This window comes from Neoarius graeffei, chromosome 3, assembly GCF_027579695.1.
Source record: "Neoarius graeffei isolate fNeoGra1 chromosome 3, fNeoGra1.pri, whole genome shotgun sequence".
NCBI classification, from domain to species: Eukaryota; Metazoa; Chordata; class Actinopteri; order Siluriformes; family Ariidae; genus Neoarius; species Neoarius graeffei.
This window is the reverse complement of record NC_083571.1, coordinates 4549893-4576261: the sequence shown is the minus strand read 5'-3', so window position 1 is coordinate 4576261 and position 26369 is coordinate 4549893. Positions and strand designations below refer to the sequence as shown.

The 26369-nt window shown below is 39.6% G+C and overlaps 1 protein-coding gene across 1 annotated transcript; it reads right to left on the bottom strand.

Moving 5' to 3' along the window:
- Positions 1 to 11454: 11454 nt before the first annotated feature.
- Positions 11455 to 17998, bottom strand: si:dkey-85n7.8 (COX8 domain-containing protein). The gene is made up of 2 exons (XM_060916291.1): positions 17779 to 17998; positions 11455 to 11853 (listed from the first exon to the last, which is right to left on the bottom strand). The coding sequence occupies exons 1-2, from the start codon at positions 17905 to 17907 to the stop codon at positions 11743 to 11745; spliced, it is 240 nt and encodes a 79-aa protein (XP_060772274.1). The 5' UTR covers positions 17908 to 17998; the 3' UTR covers positions 11455 to 11742.
- Between the last annotated feature and the right edge of the window lie 8371 nt (positions 17999 to 26369).

The window sequence follows — 26369 nt, the reverse complement described above, 5'->3', positions numbered from 1 at the left end:
TAAGTTGCAAAAAGAAAAAATACTTAAGTAAAGTACAGATACTCAAGAAGTGTACTTAAGTACAGTACTCAAGTAAATGTACTTCGTTATTGTCCACCTCTGGTTTTTCGCACCATTCTGTGCAAAGCGTGTTGTGTGTGAAAACCCCAGAAAGGAGATCAGCAGTTTCTGAAATACTCAAACACTCATCTGGCTCAAACCAACATCCATACCACAGTGAAAGAAAGTCACACAAACAGTGAGACCACAATTTTTCCCGGTCTGATGTTTGAACATTGTGAACATTCTGTGCAGTTCTCTCATCAGCTGATTAAAGCACTGCATCAAACAGCAGGTGGGTGTTCCTAATAAAGTAGCCGGTGAGTGTATGGTGGTTTATGTTCCACATAAACATATTAAAAAATGTGTGTGACCACTGATGTGGTGAAGTTTTCTTGATCTTCGGCGTTGTTTCCTTCACGTGTACGGAAGGAGTCTCCAGTGTAACAGTCAGATGTAAAGCTGCTTTCACTTTAACTTTTCTATCGTCTTCAGAACGGAAGAGTTTTTGCGGTTTTGTGGTAACACGACAAGCTTTGGTTTATTTTGTCTTATTAACTTTGAGAGAGAGAGAGAGAGAAAGTGAGGTTGGTGATGGAATGACTGTTTGATCACGTAGGTGAGAACGTGAAACAGATAAAACTGAAAACAGATTAAAAGTATTATGTCATTTGATAAGTAATTAAAATTGTAATTGTTGGCAGGGGCGGCGCAGTGATGTAGTGGTTAGCTCTGTCGCCTCACAGCAAGAAGGTCCTGGGTTCGAGCCCCGGGGCCGGCGAGGGCCTTTCTGTGTGGAGTTTGCATGTTCTCCCCGTGTCCGCGTGGGTTTCCTCCGGGTGCTCCGGTTTCCCCCACAGTCCAAAGACATGCAGGTTAGGTTAACTGGTGACTCTAAATTGAGCGTAGGTGTGAATGTGAGTGTGAATGGTTGTCTGTGTCTATGTGTCAGCCCTGTGATGACCTGGCGACTTGTCCAGGGTGTACCCCGCCTTCGCCCGTAGTCAGCTGGGATAGGATCCAGCTTGCCCGTGACCCTGTAGAAGGATAAAGCAGCTAGAGATAATGAGATGAGATGAGACATAAAGTATCTAGTGTGGCATGGTAGTGTAGTGCTGTTGCCTCACAGCAAGGAGGCTCTGGGTTCGAGTCCAGTGACTGACGGGGTCTTTTTGTGTGGAGTTTGCATGTTCTCTGTGTGGATTTCCTCCACAGTCCAAAGACTCGTCCAGGGTGTACCCTGCCTCTCAGCTGGGACAGGATAAGCGGAACCTTACAGATAAAACATCTACAGTGTTGTATCTGGTCCCAGTAGAGTTTTGGAGGACGGAGCAATTTTTCAAAATAAAAACTATTTTAAAGATGACAGTGTTCTGCAGTGGTGCCATTAGTTTTACCACATATGCTATTTTGAGAAATAGTTTATTAATTAGGCTACAGCAACAAAGGGTGCCAATAATTCTGACATTGGGTTTGTACTGTAAGTTATGCTACACTGCCCGGCCAAAAAAATAAAGTGACTATTTGGATTTATATAAGTAAATATGCAAAATAAGCAGAAGCCATGGCCTAATGGTTCGAGAAGCAGCTTTGGGGACAAAAGGTTGCAGGTTTGATTCCCTGGACCAGCAGGAATAGACGAAGTACCCTTAAGCAATTGTTCCCCAGGCTGCTGTGGGTTTGTTGTACATCGCTCTGGATAAGATACAGTAAGAGCATCTGTTGAATGCCTGTAATGTAAATACATAAGAGTATTTGATTGAATAATTAATGTGTTTCAGTTGCAACAATTCTTTTAACCCGAACTGATGCAGTGAGTAGCTTCTCATTTCTTAAACAAACACATCAGAAGATGTATCCCATGCTCATGGAAAAGATGTTACTGTGTTTCAGAAACTCCTTCATCAAGCAAAAAAAAAAAAACCTAAAGAGATTTGAGCTGGAATGACTGGAATTGGGTTAAGAACTGATCAACACATTATTAAAACCTGAAGGATCGTGAAGAAACGTCAACTTCACGGAAGAAATGTGTTCAGAAAAAAACTCTTGACTGACTATGATCAGAGAGCACTTCAACACTCAGTGAAGTCAAATCGTAAAAAAAAAATCGACAGTAGAACTCATGGTTGTGTTTAATAGTGAAAGTAATGTTGTTTCCACTCTCACAGTGGGACGAGAACTCACAGGATTGCAACAAAATCGCTGTGTGTCCATCAGAAAACCACTTGAGACTGATCAGGGGAAAAGGATTCAATTTGCTCAGGAGCATAAAGATTGGACTCTTGAGCAATGGAAAAAGGTCATGTGGTTTGGGTTTGATGGGTCCAGATTGACCCTGTTCCTGAGGGATGGGCGTGTCAGGGTAAGAATGGAGAAAGCTCGTGAAGCGATCATGCATAGTGTCCACGGTACAAGCCTCTGGAGGCCGTGCGATGATCTGGGGTTGATTCAGTTGGTCAGGTCGAGACTCGGCAAAGTTACAGGGCAATAAAATGAAGTCAGCTGATGACCTGAATGTACTGAATGACCACATTATCATCACATCAGTGGGGTTTTTCTTCCCAGATGGAATAAAATTAGGGCTCGGATTGTGAAAGAGTGACTCAGGGAAGACAAGGAATCATTTTCACACACCACAGAGTCCTGACCTTAACCCCACTGAGATGAGAGGCTTTGGGATGCTGGAGAAGACTTTACGCAGTGGTTCGAGTCTCCTCCAAGATCTCATCTCATCTCATTATCTCTAGCCGCTTTATCCTTCTACAGGGTCGCAGGCAAGCTGGAGCCTATCCCAGCTGACTACGGGCAAAAGGCGGGGTACACCCTGGACAAGTCGCCAGGTCATCACAGGGCTGACACATAGACACAGACAACCATTCACACTCACATTCACACCTACGCTCAATTTAGAGTCACCAGTTAACCTAACCTGCATGTCTTTGGACAGTGGGGGAAACCGGAGCACCCGGAGGAAACCCACGCGGACACGGGGAGAACATGCAAACTCCACACAGAAAGGCCCTCGCCGGCCCCGGGGCTCGAACCCAGGACCTTCTTGCTGTGAGGCGACAGCGCTAACCACTACACCACCGTGCCGCCCTCCTCCAAGATTTTGGTGAAAAATTAACACAACTCTGGACTGAAATAAATGTTGCGTAAGTTTATCGAAACAATGCTACGCTGAATGAATCAGAATCACTTTCATTGCCAGGTATGTGGACACACACGAGGAATTTGACTCCAGTTTCACTTAGCTCTCATAGTTCAAAAACAGATAAAAAGCGTATACACAAAACAAACAAACAAACAAACAAAAAATGGTGCAATAGGTGCATAGTGCAAAGTAATCCAAGTAAGTCAAGTATGAAATAGATAAATATAAAGTATACAGTGTGCACAGAATGACAGTATGAGTGAGCAGATATTTTACAAGTGATATTGCTGATATATGAATCCGGATTTTAGCTGTTCATCACAGAGACAGCCTGAGGGAAGAAACTGTTCTTGTGTCTGGTTGTTTTTGCACACAGAGATCTATATCGCCTCCCTGAAGGGAGAAGATTAAACAGATTGTGACCAGGATGTGATGGGTCCGCAGAGATGTTACCTGCCCGTTTCCTGACTCTGGACAAGTATAGGTCTTGGATGGAGGGCAGGTTGACACCAATAATTTTCTCTGCAGACCTTATTGTCTGTTGCAGTCTGTTCTTCTCCTGTTTGGTGACCGATCCAAACCAAACAGTGATGGAAGAGCAAAAAACAGACTGAATGATGGCAGAGTAGAATTGTGTCAGCAGCTCCTTAGGCAGTATGAATGTGTGCTGTAATCAAAGCTAAAGGTGGAACAACCAAATATTAGAGTGTGTAACTTTTTTTTTTTAAGAAAGTGGAATGAATATGAATATGGACACCAAACCAAACATTCCATGTCGTCAACACGATCCTGGAAACTAAATCAAAACAAATTTTAGGAAATGAGCGACGGCGGCGACAATAAACACTGAAATAAACAGACGCAATAAGAGTCTTGTGGGAAAACTGTATGATACCTCTGCACTGCTGGATTTACTGTGTGTTAGTCTTCTGGGGTAAAAGTGTGTCACTGAACACACACACACACACACACACACTTCCCCTGAGGGCAGATTAAATCCCACAGAGCTTGAACACTTAACCCAACACTACACATTACCCGCAACAACGGTCGTGGAACGGCCTCACCTCATTTCACCCTGTGTGTATTTTAGTCTTTGGACATTTAACACTCACACATGAACATGTCACATCTTCTGCGTTACTGTGTCAGAAGAAAATCTCAGTGTTGCAGAGAAATGTTGACGTCGTTAAAGGCAGCCACCATTTTAAGGATTAAAACCCTCAATGTCGTGCTGTTACGGTAAAATAACGATAACAATGGAGCCGAGTTACTGTTACATCCAGAAGTGTTTTATTCCTCTTAGATCACAACATATAATATACAATATAAACCTGCACTACTGTCCGAGCTGATGCTTTATTAAAATTAATCAGAAATCAAAACCCGTAACTAAACAGCATGATGGAAGATTCTCCAAGATGGAGCGCGTTTCTGATTCAACCAAACCTGAGATGCAGCTCTGTGTGTTTTTATTTATTACTGCTGTTTATACCCACTGTTTATTTTCGTATATCTTCACCGCAGGCTTTTGCACATTCCACCCACCAGCGTTACGGTTTTGCAGCAGGATGTTCATCTTCTAAACAGGAGCGAGAGAACATTCCGTCCTGAGCTGTGGGAATATCGGAAATGTTTGCACTAGAGACAATATTATGTTAATCACTCTGGTTTTAAACACCAAAACGCTCCATGCACAGATAAAAAAAACTTATTTTTTTTAGAAATCATGATCTATCTTCAGATAAGCAGACGAGGAAGCTTGACGTAATGACTGCACTGTATGAGGTAAAGATAATAAATCATTATCCATGCAGTCTGTACTCAGGAGAGCTTGGAAAACTATCCAGAGCTCTTCCTCTTCTGAGTGCACAGCTCCTGTCCAGGGCAGGACACATGAGGTCACACGAGGTCACGCTGCTCCAGCTGAGAATCAGATCACATCAACAGTCAGCCTGAAAATGGGAACGCTAATGGATCGGATTTAATTAGAGTCCAATAATGTTCCAAAGCTGTTGAAAAAACAGAGATACAGGACCAGACATTTCATTCTTTATCTTAAAACACATTGCCTTTGTGATTCAGAACGTTTAAAGAAAAACTGATTCAGGGATTTCCACCTGATGTTTGTTACATGATTCATTTATTTTCAGAGATGATATTTTGACACTCGATTAGTTTATTTCCAAGTGTGATTCCTACACTTGATTCAGTTTTTCCACGTGATTCTTACACTGTATTAGTTTATTTCCGCATGTGATTCTTATACTTGATGTATTTTTCCACATGTGATTCTTACACTCGATTAAGTTTATTTATTTATTTATTTATTTATTTATTTATTTTGAGGATAACCCCTTGAGATGTGGCATCTCATTTTCAAGGGGGTCCTAATGAGAATACAAAAAAGAAAAAGAAAAACAAAACTTAAATACACACACTAAACATATACACATATACACAATAGACATATAGACATATACACATAAACACACTCACACACTTGCCAACGTTGCTCTCCAAACTACCCCACTACCCCAACCCAGCATACTACAGTAATGTCATTTATATAGGGTATCATACGGTATCAGTACAACTAATCCAAGAAAGAGAGGAAAAACAAAACAAAAAAAAAACATTCAGAAACAGGAGCAGGATGTTTGAAAATGAGTAATTAGAGATAATCTAATAAGATAGTTTATTTCCACGTGTGATTCCTACACTTGATTCATTTTTTCCACGTGATTCTTACACTGTATTAGTTTATTTCCGCATGTGATTCTTATACTTGATTCATTTATTTATGCATGTGATTCTTATACTTGATTTATTTTTCCACATGTGATTCTTACACTCTAAGTTTATTTCCGCATGTGATTCTTATACTTGATTCATTTATTTCTGCATGTGATTCTTATACTCGATTCATATGATTCTTACACTCAATCCATTTATTTTTCCATATGTGATTCTTACACTCGATTAAGTTTATTTCCACATGTGATTCTTATACTCGAGTCATATGATTCTTACACTCAATCCATTTATTTCCACATGTGATTCGTACACTCAATTAGCTTATTTCCATGTGATTCCTACACTTGATCCATTTTTTCCACATGTGATTCTTACACTCGATTCATATGATTCTTACACTCAATCCATTTTCCCACGTGATTCTTACACTCGATTAGTTTATTTTCACGTGATTCCTACACTTGCTTAATTTTTTCCACATGTGATTCCTACACTTGATTCATTTTTTCCCACGTGATACCTACACTTGATTCATTTTTTCCACATGTGATTCCTACACTTGATTCATTTTTTTCACATGTGATTCCTACACTTGATTCATTTTTTCCACGTGATTCCTACACTTGATTCATTTTTTCACATGTGATTCCTACACTTGATTCATTTTTTCCACGTGATTCCTACACTTGATTCATTTTTTCCATGTGATTCCTACACTTGATTCATTTTTTTCCACGTGAGTCCTCCACTTGATTCATTTTTTTCACGCGATTCCTACACTTGATTCATTTTTTCACATGTGATTCCTACACTTGATTCATTTTTTTCCACATGTGATTCCTACACTTGATTCATTTTTTTCACATATGATTCCTACACTTGATTCATTTTTTCCACGTGATTCCAACACTTGATTCATTTTTTTCCACATGTGATTCTTACACTGTATTAGTTTATTTCCGCATGTGATTCTTATACATGATTTATTTTTCCACGTGATTCTTGCACTCAATTAAGTTTATTTCCGCATGTGATTCTTACACTCGATTCATATGATTCTTATACTCAATCCATTTTCCCACATGTGATTCTTACACCCAATTAGTTTATTTTCACATGTGATTCCTACACTTGATTCATTTTTTCCACGTGATTCCTACACTTGATTCATATTTTTCCACATGTGATTCCTACACTTGATTCTTTTTTCCACATGTGATTCTTACACTGTATTAGTTTATTTCCGCATGTGATTCTTATACATGATTTATTTTTCCACATGTGATTCTTACACTCAATTAAGTTTATTTCTGCATGTGATTCTTATACTTGATTCATTTATTTCCGCATGTGATTCTTACACTCGATTCATTTATTTCCACGTCTGCAGTTTGCTAAAGATCACGTGGACAAGCCAGAAGGCTATTGGTAAATGTTTTGTGGACAGATGAGGCCAAAATAGAATTTGTCGGTTTAAATGAGAAGCGTTATGTTTGGAGAAAGGAAAACACTGCATTCCAGCATAAGAACCTTATCCCATCTGTGAAACATGGTGGTGGTAGTATCATGGTTTGGGCCTGTTTTGCTGCATCTGGGCCAGGACGGCTTGCCATCATTGATGGAACAATGAATTCTGAATTATACCAGCGAATTCTAAAGGAAAATGTCAGGACATCTGTCCATGAACTGAATCTCAAGAGAAGGTGGGTCATGCAGCAAGACAACGACCCTAAGCACACAAGTCGTTCTACCAAAGAATGGTTAAAGAAGAATAAAGTGAATGTTTTGGAATGGCCAAGTCAAAGTCCTGACCTTAATCCAATGGAAATGTTGTGGAAGGACCTGAAGTGAGCAGTTCATGTGAGGAAACCCACCAACATCCCAGAGTTGAAGCTGTTCTGTACGGAGGAACGGGCTAAAATTCCTCCAAGCCGGTGTGCAGGACTGATCAACAGTTACCGCAAACATTTAGTTGCAGTTATTGCTGCACAAGGGGGTCACACCAGATACTGAAAGCAAAGGTTCACAGACTTTTGCCACTCACAGATATGTAATATTGGGTTATTTTCCTCAATAAATAAATGACCAAGTATAATATTTTTGTCTCATTTGTTTAACTGGGTTCTCTTTATCTACTTTTAGGACTTGTGTGAAAATCTGATGATTTTTTATCATATTTATGCAGAAAATTCTAAAGGGTTCACAAACTTTCAAGCACCACTATAGTTCTTTTAGTTATTGACCTTTTAGTTTTATTTGTTACCTTAAATGGATGTTGTTAAATTTTTTAACAGATATAAAAAAAAAATTCTAAAAAATATAATATAAAAAAATAGGTTCAGGATTAAAACTCTGGAAAAATAGCCAAAATATTATTTGACAGTATACACATTTAATATTGAATCTAATATTTGAATATTTATATTAAATAAATCCAAATGGATCAGATGGGGTCAATGTTAATTAATTTGAGGTCAGAATACAAATAAATTTAGGGCTTTATTTGTAATGGTTTGTGAAAATTACAGCAAAAAGGACGTAGGTAACGAACGCGTCACCTGATCAGTCCCTCTGTTCAGGATCAAACCAACACTGGACTTGATCTGAAAGCCTGCCGTTGTCATGTTGGTCCTCTCAGGTTCTCACACAGTCCCGTTTCCTTTGTGCCACTGAGGATATAAACATGCAGATGTACTGATGAATGTTAGTGTTATGGATGTTATCATGCATCATATCAGCATCGCAGCTCATTTTCTCCTGGAGTCAGTGAGTTAGCACACGCTCTCATCCTGGGTTACAGAAATGACAATGTCTCTCTGCTGCTGAAGAACTTTAATAACACTTCCTTTAGTGTTCATAGGGCTGCATAACACTGACATGAGCTCATGAGAACAAATATAAAGCGACATATTGACATTTATAAAGACTTATTATGATATAACAGACATCAGCTATCATCATCCGTGATATAACAACACCTGAGGTTTATGACACTTCATAAGCTGACGTAAGAGATGTAACAACATTATGACCACTGCCTTGGAAACTGAGTGCACTTTCTTTAGAGACGCCTCATTAGAGCTCATCACTTTGACACTGCAACACTGACATGACAGGTTATAACCCTTACACTGTAATAATATTATCTGAGCTATGTATATTTTCTCTGACGTATGACTCAGTGTAATGTCATGACACTCTAATAACAGAGTATGACATTCAGTACGGAGTGATTTATTTTGTATTACAGTGTCATGATGTCGTATGGCAACATCATGACTGTTATATTTTTATTTATATAAATACATTTTCATAAGAGTCATATTTCTGCTTATAACTTATGTCAGTGTCATGACATCTTATGAACACGTTATGGCCCTGTTATAGTTGAGGTACGACTGTTGTCTTCAGACCTTTAAGTTTGTATGCACACTTATAACCTGCAGCAATGTCATGAGACTTTAATACAAGATCAACGCATTACAGCATCATGATGCCTTATAGCAATGTCATGGCTGTTATAGCTGAGTATTGAATAGACTCCCTGACTTTTAACTAATCAAAGTTTCATATTTCTGCTTTCCACATGTGATTCTTACACTCAATTAGTTTATTTCCACGTGATTATTATACCTGATTCACTTTTTCCACATTTGATTCCTACACTCGATTCATTTATTTCCCCATGTGATTCGCTTGTTTAATTTATTTCCACAATTGATTCTTACACTCAATTCATTTATTTGCACATGTGATTCTGATACTCGATTTGTTTATTTCCACATTGATTCTTCCACTTGATTCTTTTATTTCTACATTTGATTCTTACATTCAATTCTTTTATTTGCACATGTGATTCTGATACTCGAGTAATTTATTTCCATATTTGATTCTTACAGTTGATTCATTTTTCCACATTTGATTCTTACACTTGATTCATTTTTCCACATGTGATTCTTACACTTGAATCATTTAATTCCATATGTGATTCTTACACTTGATTCATTTATTTCCACATGTGATTCTGATACTAGATTCATTTTTTCCACCTTTGATTCTTACACTCAATTCATTTATTTCCACGTGATTCTTACACTCGATTTGTTTATTTCCACATTTGATTCTTACACTTGATTCATTTATTTCCACATTTGATTCTTATACTTGATTCACTTATTTCTACATTTGATTCTTACACTCAATTCTTTTATTTGCACATGTGATTTTGATACTTGATTCGTTTATTTCCACATTTGATTCTTACACTTGATTCATTTATTTCCACATTTGATTCTTATACTTGATTCATTTATTTCCACATTTGATTCTTACACTCAATTCTTTTATTTGCACATGTGATTCTGATACTCGATTCGTTTATTTCCACATTTGATTCTTACACTTGATTCATTTATTTCCACATTTGATTCTTACACTCAATTCTTTTATTTGCACATGTGATTCTGATACTAGATTCATTTATTTCCACATTTGATTCTTAGACTCAATTATTTTATTTGCACGTGATTCTGATACTCGATTCGTTTATTTCCACATTTGATTCTTACACTTGATTCATTTATTTCCACATTTGATTCTTACACTCAATTCTTTTATTTGCACATGTGATTCTGATACTCGATTTGTTTATTTCCACATTTGATTCTTACACTTGATTCATTTATTTCCACATTTGATTCTTATACTTGATTCATTTATTTCCACATTTGATTCTTACGCTTGTTTAATTTATTTCATCATTTTATTCTTACACTCGATTTTTTTTATTTGCACGTGATTCTGATACTAGATTCATTTATTTCCACATTTGATTCTTAGACTCAATTCTTTTATTTGCACATGTGATTCTGATACTCGATTCGTTTATTTCCACATTTGATTCTTACACTTGATTCATTTATTTCCACATTTGATTCTTACACTTGATTCATTTATTTCCACATTTGATTCTTATACTTGATTCATTTATTTCCACATTTGATTCTTATACTTGATTCCCACATTTGATTCTTACACTCCATTCTTTTATTTGCACATGTGATTCTGATACTAGATTCATTTATTTCCACATGTGATTCTTACGCTTGTTTAATTTATTTCCTCATGTGATTCTGATACTCGATTCGTTTATTTCCACATTTGATTATTACACTTGATCCATTTATTTCCATATTTGATTCTTATTCTTGATTCTTTTATTTGCACATGTGATTCTGATACTCCATTTGTTTATTTCCATTTGATTCTTACACTTGATTCATTTATTTTCACATTTGATTCTTATACCTGATTCATTTATTTCCACATGTAGTTATTATACGACACATCACAGTGTTTATTGTTGGTTTTTATAAATGTTTCTGCAGGTTGATGAAAGTTGTCTTGTGGGTTGAAGTGCTTGTGTAGGTGTAGTGTCGCCTGAGGAACCCTGTGATTATCCATTTTCTGTTGCATCCTGCTAATAAACACAGACTCCCTCTACGTATATGCAAGAGGTTTATTATTTAAAGAGCATGTATTTATTACAGAAAGGAATGTGGAGTTGTTAAGCGACAGAAATGACATTCGCAGTCTGCTGTACTAACGCGTTAAACACCATGGAGAAGTGACGTAGCCTGTTCCTCCTCTCCTGTTCAGGCTTCCTCAGGAGAACTGTCACAGAAAGTGTGTTTTGGGCTTGTTGTCTCTCAGGGAGGTGAATAATGGACAATGCGTGACAGGTAGGTGGGGTTGGTGTTAGCGTGCAGTGCGACACGTGGGTGGTGCTCCGTTCAGGGGGGCGGAGCAGGACGCCGCTGTCGGTACTCAGGGAGGTGGTGCAGGATCCATCCCGCAGGGAGCAGGAGAGCCACAGCGAACACGGACATGATAAAGAAACTTTGCTGTGGGAAACACAGGGACAGAGAAAAAACACACAAGAGTACACTCACCGGCCACTTTATTAAGAACATGCACACATACTGTTGTAGGAAAATAATCAACAGTGGTGTTGTGTGATTTTGCGGAGTTACTGTGACCACCTCAGTGTTGATTATTTTCCTATCACAGCATGCCATCATGTGTTTTGTTCCTCTTGTACCATAAAAATTGTTCATTTACTAATTAATTAAACAACACCACCTTGTACTTTTTATCCATTTATAGTTACATTTAATGTTGTAGAACATCAATGACACAAGTTCCTGTTCTCTCTGATGTTAAAGCAGCGATAAACAGTCGTTTCTTCCCCAGCCTCGCTTTTATCTCTGTCAAAGTGAATAAAACACATCTCTGACTGTTACAAAGCTCTGACACTGGAGACTCCTTCCATATACGTCAAGTAAACGTCACCATATCGTTCGTTGGACACGACCCTGTGAATGAGCTGTTGCTATAGAAACGATAACATATGAGAACGAGCGTGTTAATATCATATAAACCTGCGCTACTGTAAGAGCTGCTGTTAGAGAAAATTAATCACCACATTCTGACCAATCACGAGCCACAGTACGGTTTACACTGCAACGATGTCAATTGTAATTAGTGTTTATCGGTTATTGTGAATGAACTGATGAGAGTGAAGAATGTAAATATGATCATGACCCCAACAACAACAAACTCCTGAGAGTTTAAAGGGTTAAAGAATAAAAAAACGAACCTCTCCAAACTTCTGTTCTGTTCACAGGCCTGATAATACGCCATTATTCAATTCTGCTGTTTCAGTGCCGTGAGAATTTTACACTCGTTCTGAGGGGATTTGAGTTTTTTGTCCTCAGAGTCCTTAAAGACCAAGCGGTGAACGTTTCTCCCAAAGCCCTGGCCCTCAATCACAAGCTTTCCTTCTCTCTTTGGACCAAGTGCACTTGATTTAACGAATCGTAAGCCTGGGGATTAGTCCAAGGTCAGACCTGGCAACAATCAGGTACTTTTGATGTAAAATGAGTGTGTGATTCATATACAGTGGATATGAAAAGTTTACACACCCCGTTACAATGATCGGTTTTTCTGAGGTTAAAAAAAAAATGAGACCACAATAAATAATTTCAAAACTTTTCCCACCTTTAATGTGACCTGTAACCTGACATTATAGCTTATTGTACATTTTTTATTTTTTTATGTTTTTCCCCAAGCAGATTTGTTTGTTTTTCAGTTGAATTGTACGGTACAGGTTACAGGTCACATTAAAGGTGGGAAAAGTTTTGAAATGATTTATCGTGGTCTCTTTTTTTTTTTACATCATTTTAACGGGGTGTGTACACTTTTTATATCCACTGTATCATTTAGTGTAATTTAAAAAGAAAAGCATTTCCAATTTATTCTGATCCACAAAGAAAAAAATAATAAAATGTATTGTTTATATAATAAATCCAAAAGAATGATTATACATTATATAAAAGTATTATTAAAAATTATTATAATTCAAAAATCGCATCTCATCTCATTATCTGTAGCCGCTTTATCCTGTTCTACAGGGTCGCAGGCGAGCTGGATCCTATCCCAGCTGACTACGGGTGAAAGGCGGGGTACACCCTGGACAAGTCGCCAGGTCATCACAGGGCTGATAATTCAAAATTATATCATATTATTATTATTATTATAAAATAATTATTACAAATAAGGGTGGCACGGTGGTGTAGTGGTTAGCGCTGTCGCCTCACAGCAAGAAGGTCCGGGTTCGAGCCCCGTGGCCGGCGAGGGCCTTTCTGTGTGGAGTTTGCATGTTCTCCCCGTGTCCGCGTGGGTTTCCTCCGGGTGCTCCGGTTTCCCCCACAGTCCAAAGACATGCAGGTTAGGTTAACTGGTGACTCTAAATTGAGCGTAGGTGTGAATGTGAGTGTGAATGGTTGTCTGTGTCTATGTGTCAGCCCTGTGATGACCTGGCGACTTGTCCAGGGTGAACCCCGCCTTTCACCCGTAGTCAGCTGGGATAGGCTCCAGCTCGCCTGCGACCCTGTAGAACAGGATAAAGCGGCTAGAGATAATGAGATGAGATTTATTTTTGCATTTCTCAGGAGAATAGCATTAATTTTACAGCATGGATAGCGATAACGACAGTGTTCACAGCGAAAGCGAGTTTTACTACCCTGAGGAAGAAGAAATAAAAGAAAACATTTCAGGAGAAAGCTAAAAACCTGTAACTGTTGCTAACACCGAGCAAAAACATGGGTGAATCCTGAATGACTCCTATTTGTATAAATAGGGGACTACATAGGCGGCAAAATGTAGTTTTTTTTCCTGCCGTGGAAGTGCACTTGTATACCGAGGAGGAAGCAATTCGCATTACAGCTGTGAATGAGGATTCAAAATGGCGTCTCGGAAACCCCTTCTTGTGGGATTACAAAACACACAGAATTGGCAAGAGGCATCTCTGCAAATCTAAAGGAGAGGGGGGCCTTGCACTCCCAAATTTTCTCTTTTATTATTGGGCTTCAAATATTATGATTATGACACACTGGTTAGATGACACAACATCTCCACCAAATTGGCTTAAGTTGGAACAAGACGCATGTCAACCCTACTCGTTGGGAGCCATCCTTCTGTCTCCGTCCGTCGTTGAAAAGTCTGTATATAAGAGCAGTATAGTGATCCACACCACTTTGCGTATTTGGAAAAAAATTAGATCACACTTTAACTTACCTCCCATATCCTATGCCCTACCCATTGTTGGAAACCCTAGTTTTCCACCATCTAATCTGGACTGTGCTTTTAAGCTTTGGAAAGGGGCAGGCATCCACACAATAGGAGACTTGTACATTGGAGATACATTTGCCTCCTTTGCACAACTACAGAGTAAATATAAGTTGCAAGGGATTGACCACCTTAGATATCTGCAAATAAGAGACTATGTAAGGAAACACCTACCAAATTTTGAGACTTTTGCAGGTTCTAGTCTAGATGGATGTTTCCGACTCACATCATGCTCGGTTAAAGCAATATCTTACATATATAACACCTTACAATCCCTTAGTCCAGTTGATTCCAACCGGATAAAATCGAAGTGGGAGGAAGAAATGGGCATTGTGATTTCTGATATAACATGGAAGGGGGGGTTGGAGCACGTCCATCGATGCTCTAATAATGAAAGACACTGCTTAATTCAATTTAAAATCCTACATCGTCTTCACTATTCCAAGGAGAGATTACATAAAATATATCCTGAGCTTTCCCCGTTGTGTGACAAATGCCTGTCAGCAGATGATACACTACTACATAGCTTTGTTGACTGTCCCAAAGTTCAGGCTTATTGGATCAATATTTTCAAATCAATATCTGAAATACTTCAAATCCAATTGGAACCAGACCCACTAATTATCATTTTAGGTGTGTCTGATGATACTATGAAGTTGACCAACGCTCAGCAATGTTTCCTTTCCTATAGTCTTATTACTGCAAGGAGGTTGCTTCTCATGCACTGGAAAGAGAAGGAGGCCCCGCCTACAAAGTTGTGGCTCAGTGATCTTATGAACACACTCCACCTAGAAAGAATACGATACACTCTAATGGACAAACTCCCCTACTTTGATAAGGTGTGGTCACCTCTAATTAAGTATCTGGCAAATTAAAATCATGGTACACTTAATGTCAACAAGCTTGACGGAGGAATGGGGTGGGGCCTGGGGAGAGTCGGGAATAGAACTCTGAGACTAAATTAATGGAGAGTCTTTTTTTTTTTAATTCATGTTTTTTGTTTTCTTTCGTTCTATTGTGTTTTGGTCCTGTGAGTATTTTGTGTGTGTACGGGTGTTCATGGGGAAAAAAGGAAAAAGAGCAACAAATGATGAAACACGTGCGTGTGAAAGATACGCGACATACTTTATGTATATACTGTATATATATATTGCTCAAATAAAACATATTTGAAACAAAATGGCGTCTCGGCTCGGTTTCCCCTTTCGGGCGCTCTCGTTTTCTGTTAGAATTTGGTAAAGAAAAAAAAAAACATCTCATTATCTCTAGCCGCTTTATCCTTCTACAGGGTCGCAGGCGAGCTGGAGCCTATCCCAGCTGACTACGGGCGAAAGGCGGGGTACACCCTGGACAAGTCGCCAGGTCATCACAGGGCTGACACATAGACACAGACAACCATTCACACTCACATTCACACCTACGCTCAATTTAGAGTCACCAGTTAACCTAACCTGCATGTCTTTGGACTGTGGGGGAAACCGGAGCACCCGGAGGAAACCCACGCGGACACGGGGAGAACATGCAAACTCCGCACAGAAAGGCCCTCGCCGGCCACGGGGCTCGAACCCGGACCGTCTTGCTGTGAGGCCACAGCACTAACCACTACACCACCGCTCCGCCAGTGAGTGTAAATATTTTTTTGATATTTTTATGGCTGAAATGTCACTTAAAACCAAAACTACATCACACTGCTCAAAATACCCTCGAATCCAGAGACAGTTTTGATGGATATTTCAAACTATGACCCATATATGATGAAATCCACATTGGGTACTCACTGAAAAAAAAAAAACTCTCCAGATATATATGATCCAGATTCTTGCAAGAATTTACAAAGACATCTCTGGATTCTTGGGGTTTTGGTGCAACGTGAGATATTAAGAAATTGTCAAAAAAATGATGTGGATGTTCATTCTTTTCTTCCTTCATGTTTGGAAAAGATTAAATGTGAGTCAGAAACCTTAGCCGGGTTCTAAGGGTTGTTATCACTGGGGTAGTTGTTGAGGTCTTGTCCTATCAACCTATAAAATGCCCCAATGGCTTGGCGCTAAATATAGCCTCTATCAACCAAGTCGAGCTCCTGGCCTTCACGCGGCAGAATTGTTTAAAACTAACAGGAGAAGAGGCGAATGGCAGCCTTAAAACCAGTCTTCAGTCGCTGTGTTCCATCTTTTTTCATCTACAACTGTCACCATCTACTGGTCTTTGTCTCCTGGTTTTTGTTTCAAAATCCTTCGGTTCTCAAGTCAACTTCATTGTGGTCGCAACCATCAGAACCCAGTTCCTTAGGTTGGTGTTAGGAAGAGCATCCAGCTGTAAAACTTTGCTCCATTTGTTCGTCATGATAGTGTCACATAGTATTAGAGAGTACGGGACTCCTGGTGGATGTGTGGTGTCAAACCTGATGATGTTACCAGCGTGAGTGACCTACGCGCAAAGCTCGAGATGGTTGACCTCGTGACTGCTACCAGATGTAAGCGGCTGTGATGGTTTGGACATGCAGAAAGGGCTGAGAGCTGTATTAACACCATAAGGAAAATCCAGGTTGATGGGCGGAAAAGAAGGGGTCGGCCACGCAAAACATGGTGCGAAGTGGTCACAAACGACCTAAAGGTGACCAGCCTCACTGCAAATGACACAAGGGACCGAACAGCATGGAAAATGAGGGTGAAAGCCTATCATGCAACGTCACACCCGCCGGCTGGTGGAAACTGATGTTAATGGATAGTGAGCGTGAGAGTGAGTGAACCGTAAAAATTCAACAGAACGGTGACTATTCGAGCAAGAATCATTCTGTTATGTAAAGAAACAATTTAAGAAATACAGCAAACATTCCAGTGATATATAACTCAAAATGGAGTGGGTTTTGTTGTTGTTTTATATAAAATGTCCCAAATATTATAAAATCCATGCTGATGTTGGATATGGAATAAAAGTATAAATGTTGTATAATATTTCAATAATTCATGACTTATTTTTCTGGAAATGTAACAGTTTTTTTTAATAAATGCTGATCATTTGAAGCAAATCCTCAATTTTACATTCATTAGGTCTGGATTTAATGGAATTCTGTAGCTAATTTGGTTACAAGAGTAAATTTTGGTCCAATTCCGAGCACACAGACTCATTTAAACACTCACCCCAGGTCCGATCTTGGTCTTGGGCGGCTTGCTGTAAATGCTGCCGCTGCGATTCTGCAGGATGACCCTGGACCAGTGGAGCTTCCTGAGCTGCATGGTTCTGCTGGTTCTGCTCAGAGCCACCAACATGTTGAGGGCAGAGAGAGAGAGAGAGAGAGAGAGAGAGAGTTGCTGTGCGCAACCCCTGAATCTCTCCTCTCCAGTGCTGAAGAATAAGTCGAGTCAGTCCTGTTGAATGGCTCAAGATGTGACCCAAACCCGGCCCACTCTAGGGGCGGAGTCTGCCCGAGCATACAGAACCTTCTCCACTTCTTCCACACAGACAGATTTAAACCCAGCTGTGAGTGACAGGGTCAGGATCCAACCCCCTTAAATCACTGATTTCATCGTAAACTTGCCATAGATTTATAAGACGTGCATGAACTTCACCTCAGCTCACAGGGAACAAAATGAGCAAATCTCTTTCACTGGTGATGATGTAATAGATTCACAGAGGTTCCCTTCTTCTGGATGATATTAAATTATTATTGGCACCCTTCAAAATCATGTGTATAAAAGATAATGTATAAAGATCTGACCCAAAGAACAGGACACACTTCCATCCTTTTAACACGAATAATTCTCATTCGAAAATATTTACTTTGTGTTCTACATTGAAGAAACACCACAAAGGTAGATACACTCGATAAAACATGATAAATTACACTCTAGGGTGCCACTTCATGTGAAAACAGCATGATGCAGTGGCTCATGGGAGATAGAACATGATAAAGTGCCTTCTTGGGTGCCATTATGGTAGCTCAAACATGATAAAGTGCCTTTGATGGTCAATAAAACATAATAAAGTGCCTTCTAGGGTGCCACTATGGTAGATCAAACGTGATAAAATGCCCACTAGAGTGCCCCACGGCAGATAAAACATGATGAAATACCCTCTAGGGTGCCACTGTGATAGGCAAAATGTTATAAAGTGCCCGCTACTGTGCCACTATGGTCGATCAAATGTGGAAAAACTGCCCTCTAGAGTGCCCTATTGTAGATAAAACATGATAAAGTGCCATCTAAGATGCCACTGTGGTAGATAAATCGTACTCTCAGGTGCTCCATGAGAGATAAAATTTGATAACATGCCCTCTAGGGTACTACTACATTTAAAAAAAAATAAACATAATCAAGTACCTTCTTGGGTGTCACTACAGCACTACAGTGGGAAAAATATGAGAAAGTGCCATCTAAGATACCACTATGGGAGATAAAACATTATTAAATTCAGTCTATGGTGCCACTGCAGTGGATAAACCATTATAAAGTGCCCTCTAGGGTGCCACTATGGTAGATAAAATGTGATAAAGTGCCCTCTAGGGTGCCACTATGATAGCCAAAATAATAAAATACCCTCTATGGTTCCACTATGGTAGATACAACGTGATAAAATGCCTTCTATGGTGCTACTATGGTAGATAAAATGAGAAAGTGCCCTCTACGGTGCCACTATGTTTGATAAAATGTTATAAACTGCCTTTCATGGTGTCACTGAAGTTGACAAAACATGATGAAGTGCCCTCTAGGGTGCCACTATGATACAACCCCGATTCCAAAAAAGTTGGGACAAAGTACAAATTGTAAATAAAAACAGAATGCAATGATGTGGAAGTTTCAAAATTCCATATTTTATTCAGAATAGAACATAGATGACATATCAAATGTTTAAACTGAGAAAATGTATCATTTAAAGAGAAAAATTAGGTGATTTTAAATTTCATGACAACAACACATCTCAAAAAAGTTGGGACAAGGCCATGTTTCCCACTGTGAGACATCCCCTTTTCTCTTTACAACAGTCTGTAAACGTCTGGGGACTGAGGAGACAAGTTGCTCAAGTTTAGGGATAGGAATGTTAACCCATTCTTGTCTAATGTAGGATTCTAGTTGCTCAACTGTCTTAGGGCTTTTTTGTCGTATCTTCCGTTTTATGACACGCCAAATGTTTTTTATGGGTGAAAGATCTGGACTGCAGGCTGGCCAGTTCAGTACCCGGACCCTTCTTCTACGCAGCCATGATGCTGTAATTGATGCAGTATGTGGTTTGGCATTGTCATGTTGGAAAATGCAAGGTCTTCCCTGAAAGAGACGTCGTCTGGATGGGAGCATATGTTGCTCTAGAACCTGGATATACCTTTCAGCACTGATGGTGTCTTTCCAGATGTGTAAGCTGCCCATGCCACATGCACTAATGCAACCCCATACCATCAGAGATGCAGGCTTCTGAACTGAGCGCTGATAACAACTTGGGTCGTCCTTCTCCTCTTTAGTCCGAATGACACGGCGTCCCTGATTTCCATAAAGAACTTCAAATTTTGATTCGTCTGACCACAGAACAGTTTTCCACTTTGCCACAGTCCATTTTAAATGAGCCTTGGCCCAGAGAAGACGTCTGCGCTTCTGGATCGTGTTTAGATACGGCTTCTTCTTTGAACTATAGAGTTTTAGCTGGCAACGGCGGATGGCACGGTGAATTGTGTTCACAGATAATGTTCTCTGGAAATATTCCTGAGCCCATTTTGTGATTTCCAATACAGAAGCATGCCTGTATGTGATGCAGTGCCGTCTAAGGGCCCGAAGATCACGGGCACCCAGTATGGTTTTCCGGCCTTGACCCTTACGCACAGAGATTCTTCCAGATCCTCTGAATCTTTTGATGATATTATGCACTGTAGATGATGATATGTTCAAACTCTTTGCAATTTTACACTGTCGAACTCCTTTCTGATATTGCTCCACTATTTGTCGGCGCAGAATTAGGGGGATTGGTGATCCTCTTCCCATCTTTACTTCTGAGAGCCGCTGCCACTCCAAGATGCTCTTTTTATACCCAGTCATGTTAATGACCTATTGCCAATTGACCTAATGAGTTGTAATTTGGTCCTCCAGTTGTTCCTTTTTTGTACCTTTAACTTTTCCAGCCTCTTATTGCCCCTGTCCCAACTTTTTTGAGATGTGTTGCTGTCATGAAATTTCAAATGAGCCAATATTTGGCATGAAATTTCAAAATGTCTCACTTTCAACATTTGATATGTTGTCTATTTTCTATTGTGAATACAATATCAGTTTTTGAGATTTGCAAATTATTGCATTCCATTTTTATTTACAATTTGTACTTTGTCCCAACTTTTTTGGAATCGGGGTTGTAGATAAAATGATAACATGCCCTCTAGGGTGCCACTATGATAGCCAAAATGATAAAATACCCTCTATGGTGCCACTATGTTAGATACAATGTGATAAAGTGCCCTCTAGGGTGCCACTATGATAGACAAAATGATAAAGTGCCCTCTAGGGTGCCACTACGGTAGATAAAATGTGATAAAGTGCCCTCTAGGCTGCTGCTATGGTAAAAAAAAAATGATAAAGTGCCCTCTATGGTGCCACTACATATGTTTGATAAAATGTGATAAAGTGCCCTCTAGGGTGCCACTATGATAGACAAAATGATAAAATACTCTCTATGGTGCCACTATGGTAGATACAATGTGATAAAGTGCCCTCTAGGGTGCCACTATGATAGACAAAATGATAAAGTGCCCTCTAGGGTGCCACTATGATAGATAAAATGTGATAAAGTGCCCTCTAGGGTGCCACTATGGTAGATAAAATGTGATAAAGTGCCCTCTAGGGTGCCACTATGGTACATAAAATGTGATAAAGTGCCTTCTAGGGTGCCACTATGATAGCCAAAATGATAAAATAACCTCTATAGTGTCACTATGGTAGATACAACATGTTAAAGTGCCTTCTATGGTGCTACTATGGTAGATAAAATGATAAAGTGCCCTCTAGGGTGCTGCTATGGTAGATACAACGTGATAAAGTGCCCTCTATGGTGCTACTATGGTAGATAAAATGATAAAGTGCCCCCTAGGGTGCCACTATGTTTGATAAAATGTGATAAAGTGCCTTTTATGGTGTCACTGAAGTCGACAAAACATGATGAAGTGCCCTCTAGGGTGCCACTATGATAGATAAAATGTGATAAAGTGCCCTCTATGGTGCCACTATGATAGATAAAATGATAAAGTAACCTCTAGGGTGCCACTATGATAGCCAAAATGATAAAGTGCCCTCTAGGGTGCCACTATGATAGATAAAATGTGATAAAGTGCCCTCTAGGGTGCCTCTATGGTAGATAAAATGTGATGAAGTGCCCACTGTGGTGTCAATAACATTGAGAAACCATGAAGAAGTGCCCTCTAGGGTGCCATGAACTGAGAAAAGTGATGAAGTGCTCTTTTGGGTGCCAATAATTCTGGAGTTGATTGTAAGTTTCTTTGTGAGTGAAACAGCTGCTAGGTGACAGGAGCTGACAGGTTTCTGAACGGTGTTTGACACTGAACAGAGAAACACCTGTGTGTGTGTGTGTGTGTGTGTGTGTGTGTGTGTGTGTGTGTGTGTGTGTGTGTGTGTTCAGGACCATCAGGATACACAAAGCTGTGCTAATGAACTGAGTAAGGGACAAGATTAAAGGAACGGAAAAAAACACGGAGGAGAGACAGCTGTACATTCTCTCAGCTCTGTGTGTGTGTGTGTATTCATGACCAAGAACATTAGACAAACAGATCTGTGCTTGATTGTGCCAGACAGCCCAAAACACTCACCTGTTGATAATCTCTTTATCTCCTGTGTGTGTGTGTGTGTGTGTGTGTGTGTGTGTGTGTGTGTGTGTGTGTGTGTGTGTGTGTGTGAGGCCTTATGTAAGTGTCATTAACAACATTGGTCCTTTCACTGAATGATATTTCCATACAGAAAAGTTTTAAAGTATATTTAGATTTTCACATTGCATGACATGAAAAGTACCAAAATGGCATTTAATTTTTTTAATGCATTAATGCAGCGTATAGGAAATATACAGTGGCTTACATACAATTTTATAGCATTTCAGCTTGAAGCTAAAGAAGGGATTAATAAGAGGAGCAACTAAGAGTCTCAGGGTAATGCTGTACATGATGCTGCCACCACCATGCTTCATTCACAGTGGATACTTATGCAAGTTTTGGAATGCATTTACGGATTAAATAAAATGGATATAAAGTAATTTCAAATATTCTGTACTGGTAGTTCAGGTAAAAGCTTTCTAAACCTCATATTTCATACTATCGGTGTCTTTAATATAGAGTATGATAGTAACAGTATAGCATGGTTGTTATTAAAAGTGAACATTAAGACAACAGGGGAATTAATTATTCATTAATCTGGAATTTATGTATGTAAAGTTTTTCTACTGCATTTATTCCATAAACTTCAGCATTTAATTGTAATACTGATGTTAACTAAGAAGTACAATGTCGTGTATTTGCGCTTCATGGAGTGCGGTGTAATGTGCTGCTGTACTGTGATGCATTTAACATGAGCTACAGTGGTGCTTGAAAGTTTGTGAAAATGATCCAATATTACATATCTGTGAGTGGCAAAAGTATGTGAACCTCTAGGATTAGCAGTTAATTTGAAGGTGAAATTAGAGTCAGGTGTTTTCAATCAATGGGATGACAAACAGGTGTGAGTGGGCACCCTGTTTTATTTAAAGAACAGGGATCTATCAAAGTCTGATCTTCACAACACATGTTTGTGGAAGTGTATCATGGCATGAACAAAGGAGATTTCTGAGGACCTCAGAAAAAGCGTTGTTGATGCTCATCAGGCTGGAAAAGGTTACAAAACCATCTCTAAAGAGTTTGGACTCCACCAATCCACAGTCAGACAGATTGTGTACAAATGGAGGAAATTCAAGACCATTGTTACCCTCCCCAGGAGTGGTCAACCAACAAAGATCACTCCAAGAGCAAGGCGTGTAATAGTTGGCGAGGTCACAAAGGTCCCCAGGGTAACTTCTAAGCAACTGAAGGCCTCTCTCACATTGGCTAATGTTAATGTTCATGAGTCCACCATCAGGAGAACACTGAACAACAAATGGTGTACATGGCAGGGTTGCAAGGAGAAAGCCACTGCTCTCCAAAAAGAACATTGCTGCTCATCTGCAGTTTGCTAAAGATCACGTGGACAAGCCAGAAGGCTATTGGAAAAAATGCTTTGTGGACGGATGAGACCAAAATAGAACTTTTTGGTTTAAATGAGAAGCGTTATGTTTGGAGAAAGGAAAACACTGCATTCCAGCATAAGAACCTTATCCCATCTGTGAAACATGGTGGTGGTAGTATCATGGTTTGGGCCTGTTTTGCTGCATCTGGGCCAGGACGGCTTGCCATCATTGATGGAACAATGAATTCTGAATTATACCAGCGAATTCTAAAGGAAAATGTCAGGACATCTGTCCATGAACTGAATCTCAAGAGAAGGTGGGTCATGGAGCAAGACAATGACCCTAAGCACACAAGTCGTTCTACCAAAGAATGGTTAAAGAAGAATAAAGTTAATGTTTTGGAATGGCCAAGTCAAAGTCCTGACCTTAATCCAATGGAAATGTTGTGGAAGGACCTGAAGCGAGCAGTTCATGTGAGGAAACCCACCAACATCCCAGAGTTGAAGCTGTTCTGTACGGAGGAACGGGCTAAAATTCCTCCAAGCCGGTGTGCAGGACTGATCAACAGTTACCGCAACCGTTTAGTTGCAGTTATTGCTGCACAAGGGGGTCACACCAGATACTGAAAGCAAAGGTTCACAGACTTTTGCCATTCACAGATATGTAATATTGGATCATTTTCCTCAATAAATAAATGACCAAGTATAATATTTTTGTCTCATTTGTTTAACTGGGTTCTCTTTATCTACTTTTAGGACTTGTGTGAAAATCTGATGATGTTTTAGGTCATATTTATGCAGAAATATAGAAATTTTAAAGGGTTCATAAACTTTCAAGCACCACTGCAGATTTCATTCAAATCACGTGACTTTAAGTCAAGTTAGTTAACCAAATAAATTAGCATAATATGCATTCTTCTATATTTTGGCATTCACAAAGCCTTATATATGCCAAGAATATGTTAATTAATACATTATTAACCACTGCAAGGGTTTATGAATAAATTTTAATTCATACAAATGTCTAATTATCACTTTATTGAATAAATAAGACCTTAGTTAACTCCTAATATGTAGGAGAGAGGAAAAAAAACATGAACTAGATTGTACAGTTTGCACATTAAAACCTTTAAAATCTCTTGATTCGTGCTGTTCGATTCCTCAAGCTTTGGAATCGACACCGTTTTCGATTCCGAGAATCGATTCCACACTTTTCTCTCACTGTTCTTGAACTGAAACACAAGACAAGGGAATTATAGCCATAATTATGAGGTAATCCTTATCAAATATAGCAGCTCAGTGCTATTTACACATTACTGTCACTGTTTATATCAATGTTTTCAAATCAAATCAAATCCAGACTACAAACCTTCAGCTGAGCAGTGAAGAGATTTATCATCTACTAATGCTATATATCTATCTACCTTCTGTACCTCTCTCATCAGATTCCTGTTTTACACACACACACACACACACACACACACACCAAAACACGAGTTATATTTATCTGCTTTCCGTTTCAATAAAGAATCGACTCTGTGCCGATTTGTGAATCGACTCCCAGATCGAATCTGAACAGTTCAGTTTGCGTTACTCTTCATCACCACACGTGGGGGCGCGAGCACCACTAACACAGTTATTTAGAAAGATTACAGTAGAATAAATCCATTAAAATTCGAAAATAAAGATGGTCTGTTTTAATAATCACTCAGAGCTGAGCAATTTGAGAAAAGATGAGATGATCAATTAACTACTATTAAATATATTATAACATAATGACATTAAAAACTACACACACACACACACACACACACACACACCTTTTCCAGCAAATCAGTTCCAGTACTGGTGCTGGTTCACAACTCGGTCAACTTGCGAGCCAGCTGAGAACCAGTTTGCTTTTCCATAGCTCGGGGTGCTAAGGGGAGCCACGTCATTACGTCACTGTATACGTCAGTTATGTCGCTGCGTTTGCATAAACCTTGGCACGAACATCGAAGCAACAACAACATGGACAAGAAGAAGCAGCAACAACAACAACAATAATAATGGATGCCTGCTGCTTTACTGCATCCATGATATCCCGTTGCTGATTTAAAAATGGCGACCTTTCGCGGTCTTGCTATTGTTGTTGGTCTTATGGTCTTAACAACCCCCTCCCGCTGACGTAAGTGGTTCTTTCCTCTGACCCAGCAAAGAGCTGGTGCTAGCCTGGAACCGGTTTTTCTGGCCCAGAGCCAGTTCTTTGTCAGTGGAAACAGAAAACCCGGTTCTAAACTAAGCACTGGCCCCGAACCAGCCCTGGAACTGCTTTGGTGGAAAAGGGGCAACACACACCGGCGGCACAGTGGTGTCGTGGTTAGTGCTGTCGCCTCACAGCAAGAAGGTCCGGGTTCGAGCCCCGTGGCCGGCGAGGGCCTTTCTGTGCGGAGTTTGCATGTTCTCCCCGTGTCCGCGTGGGTTTCTTCCGGGTGCTCCGGTTTCCCCCACAGTCCAAAGACATGCAGGTTAGGTTAACTGGTGACTCTAAATTGAGCGTAGGTGTGAATGTGAGTGTGAAT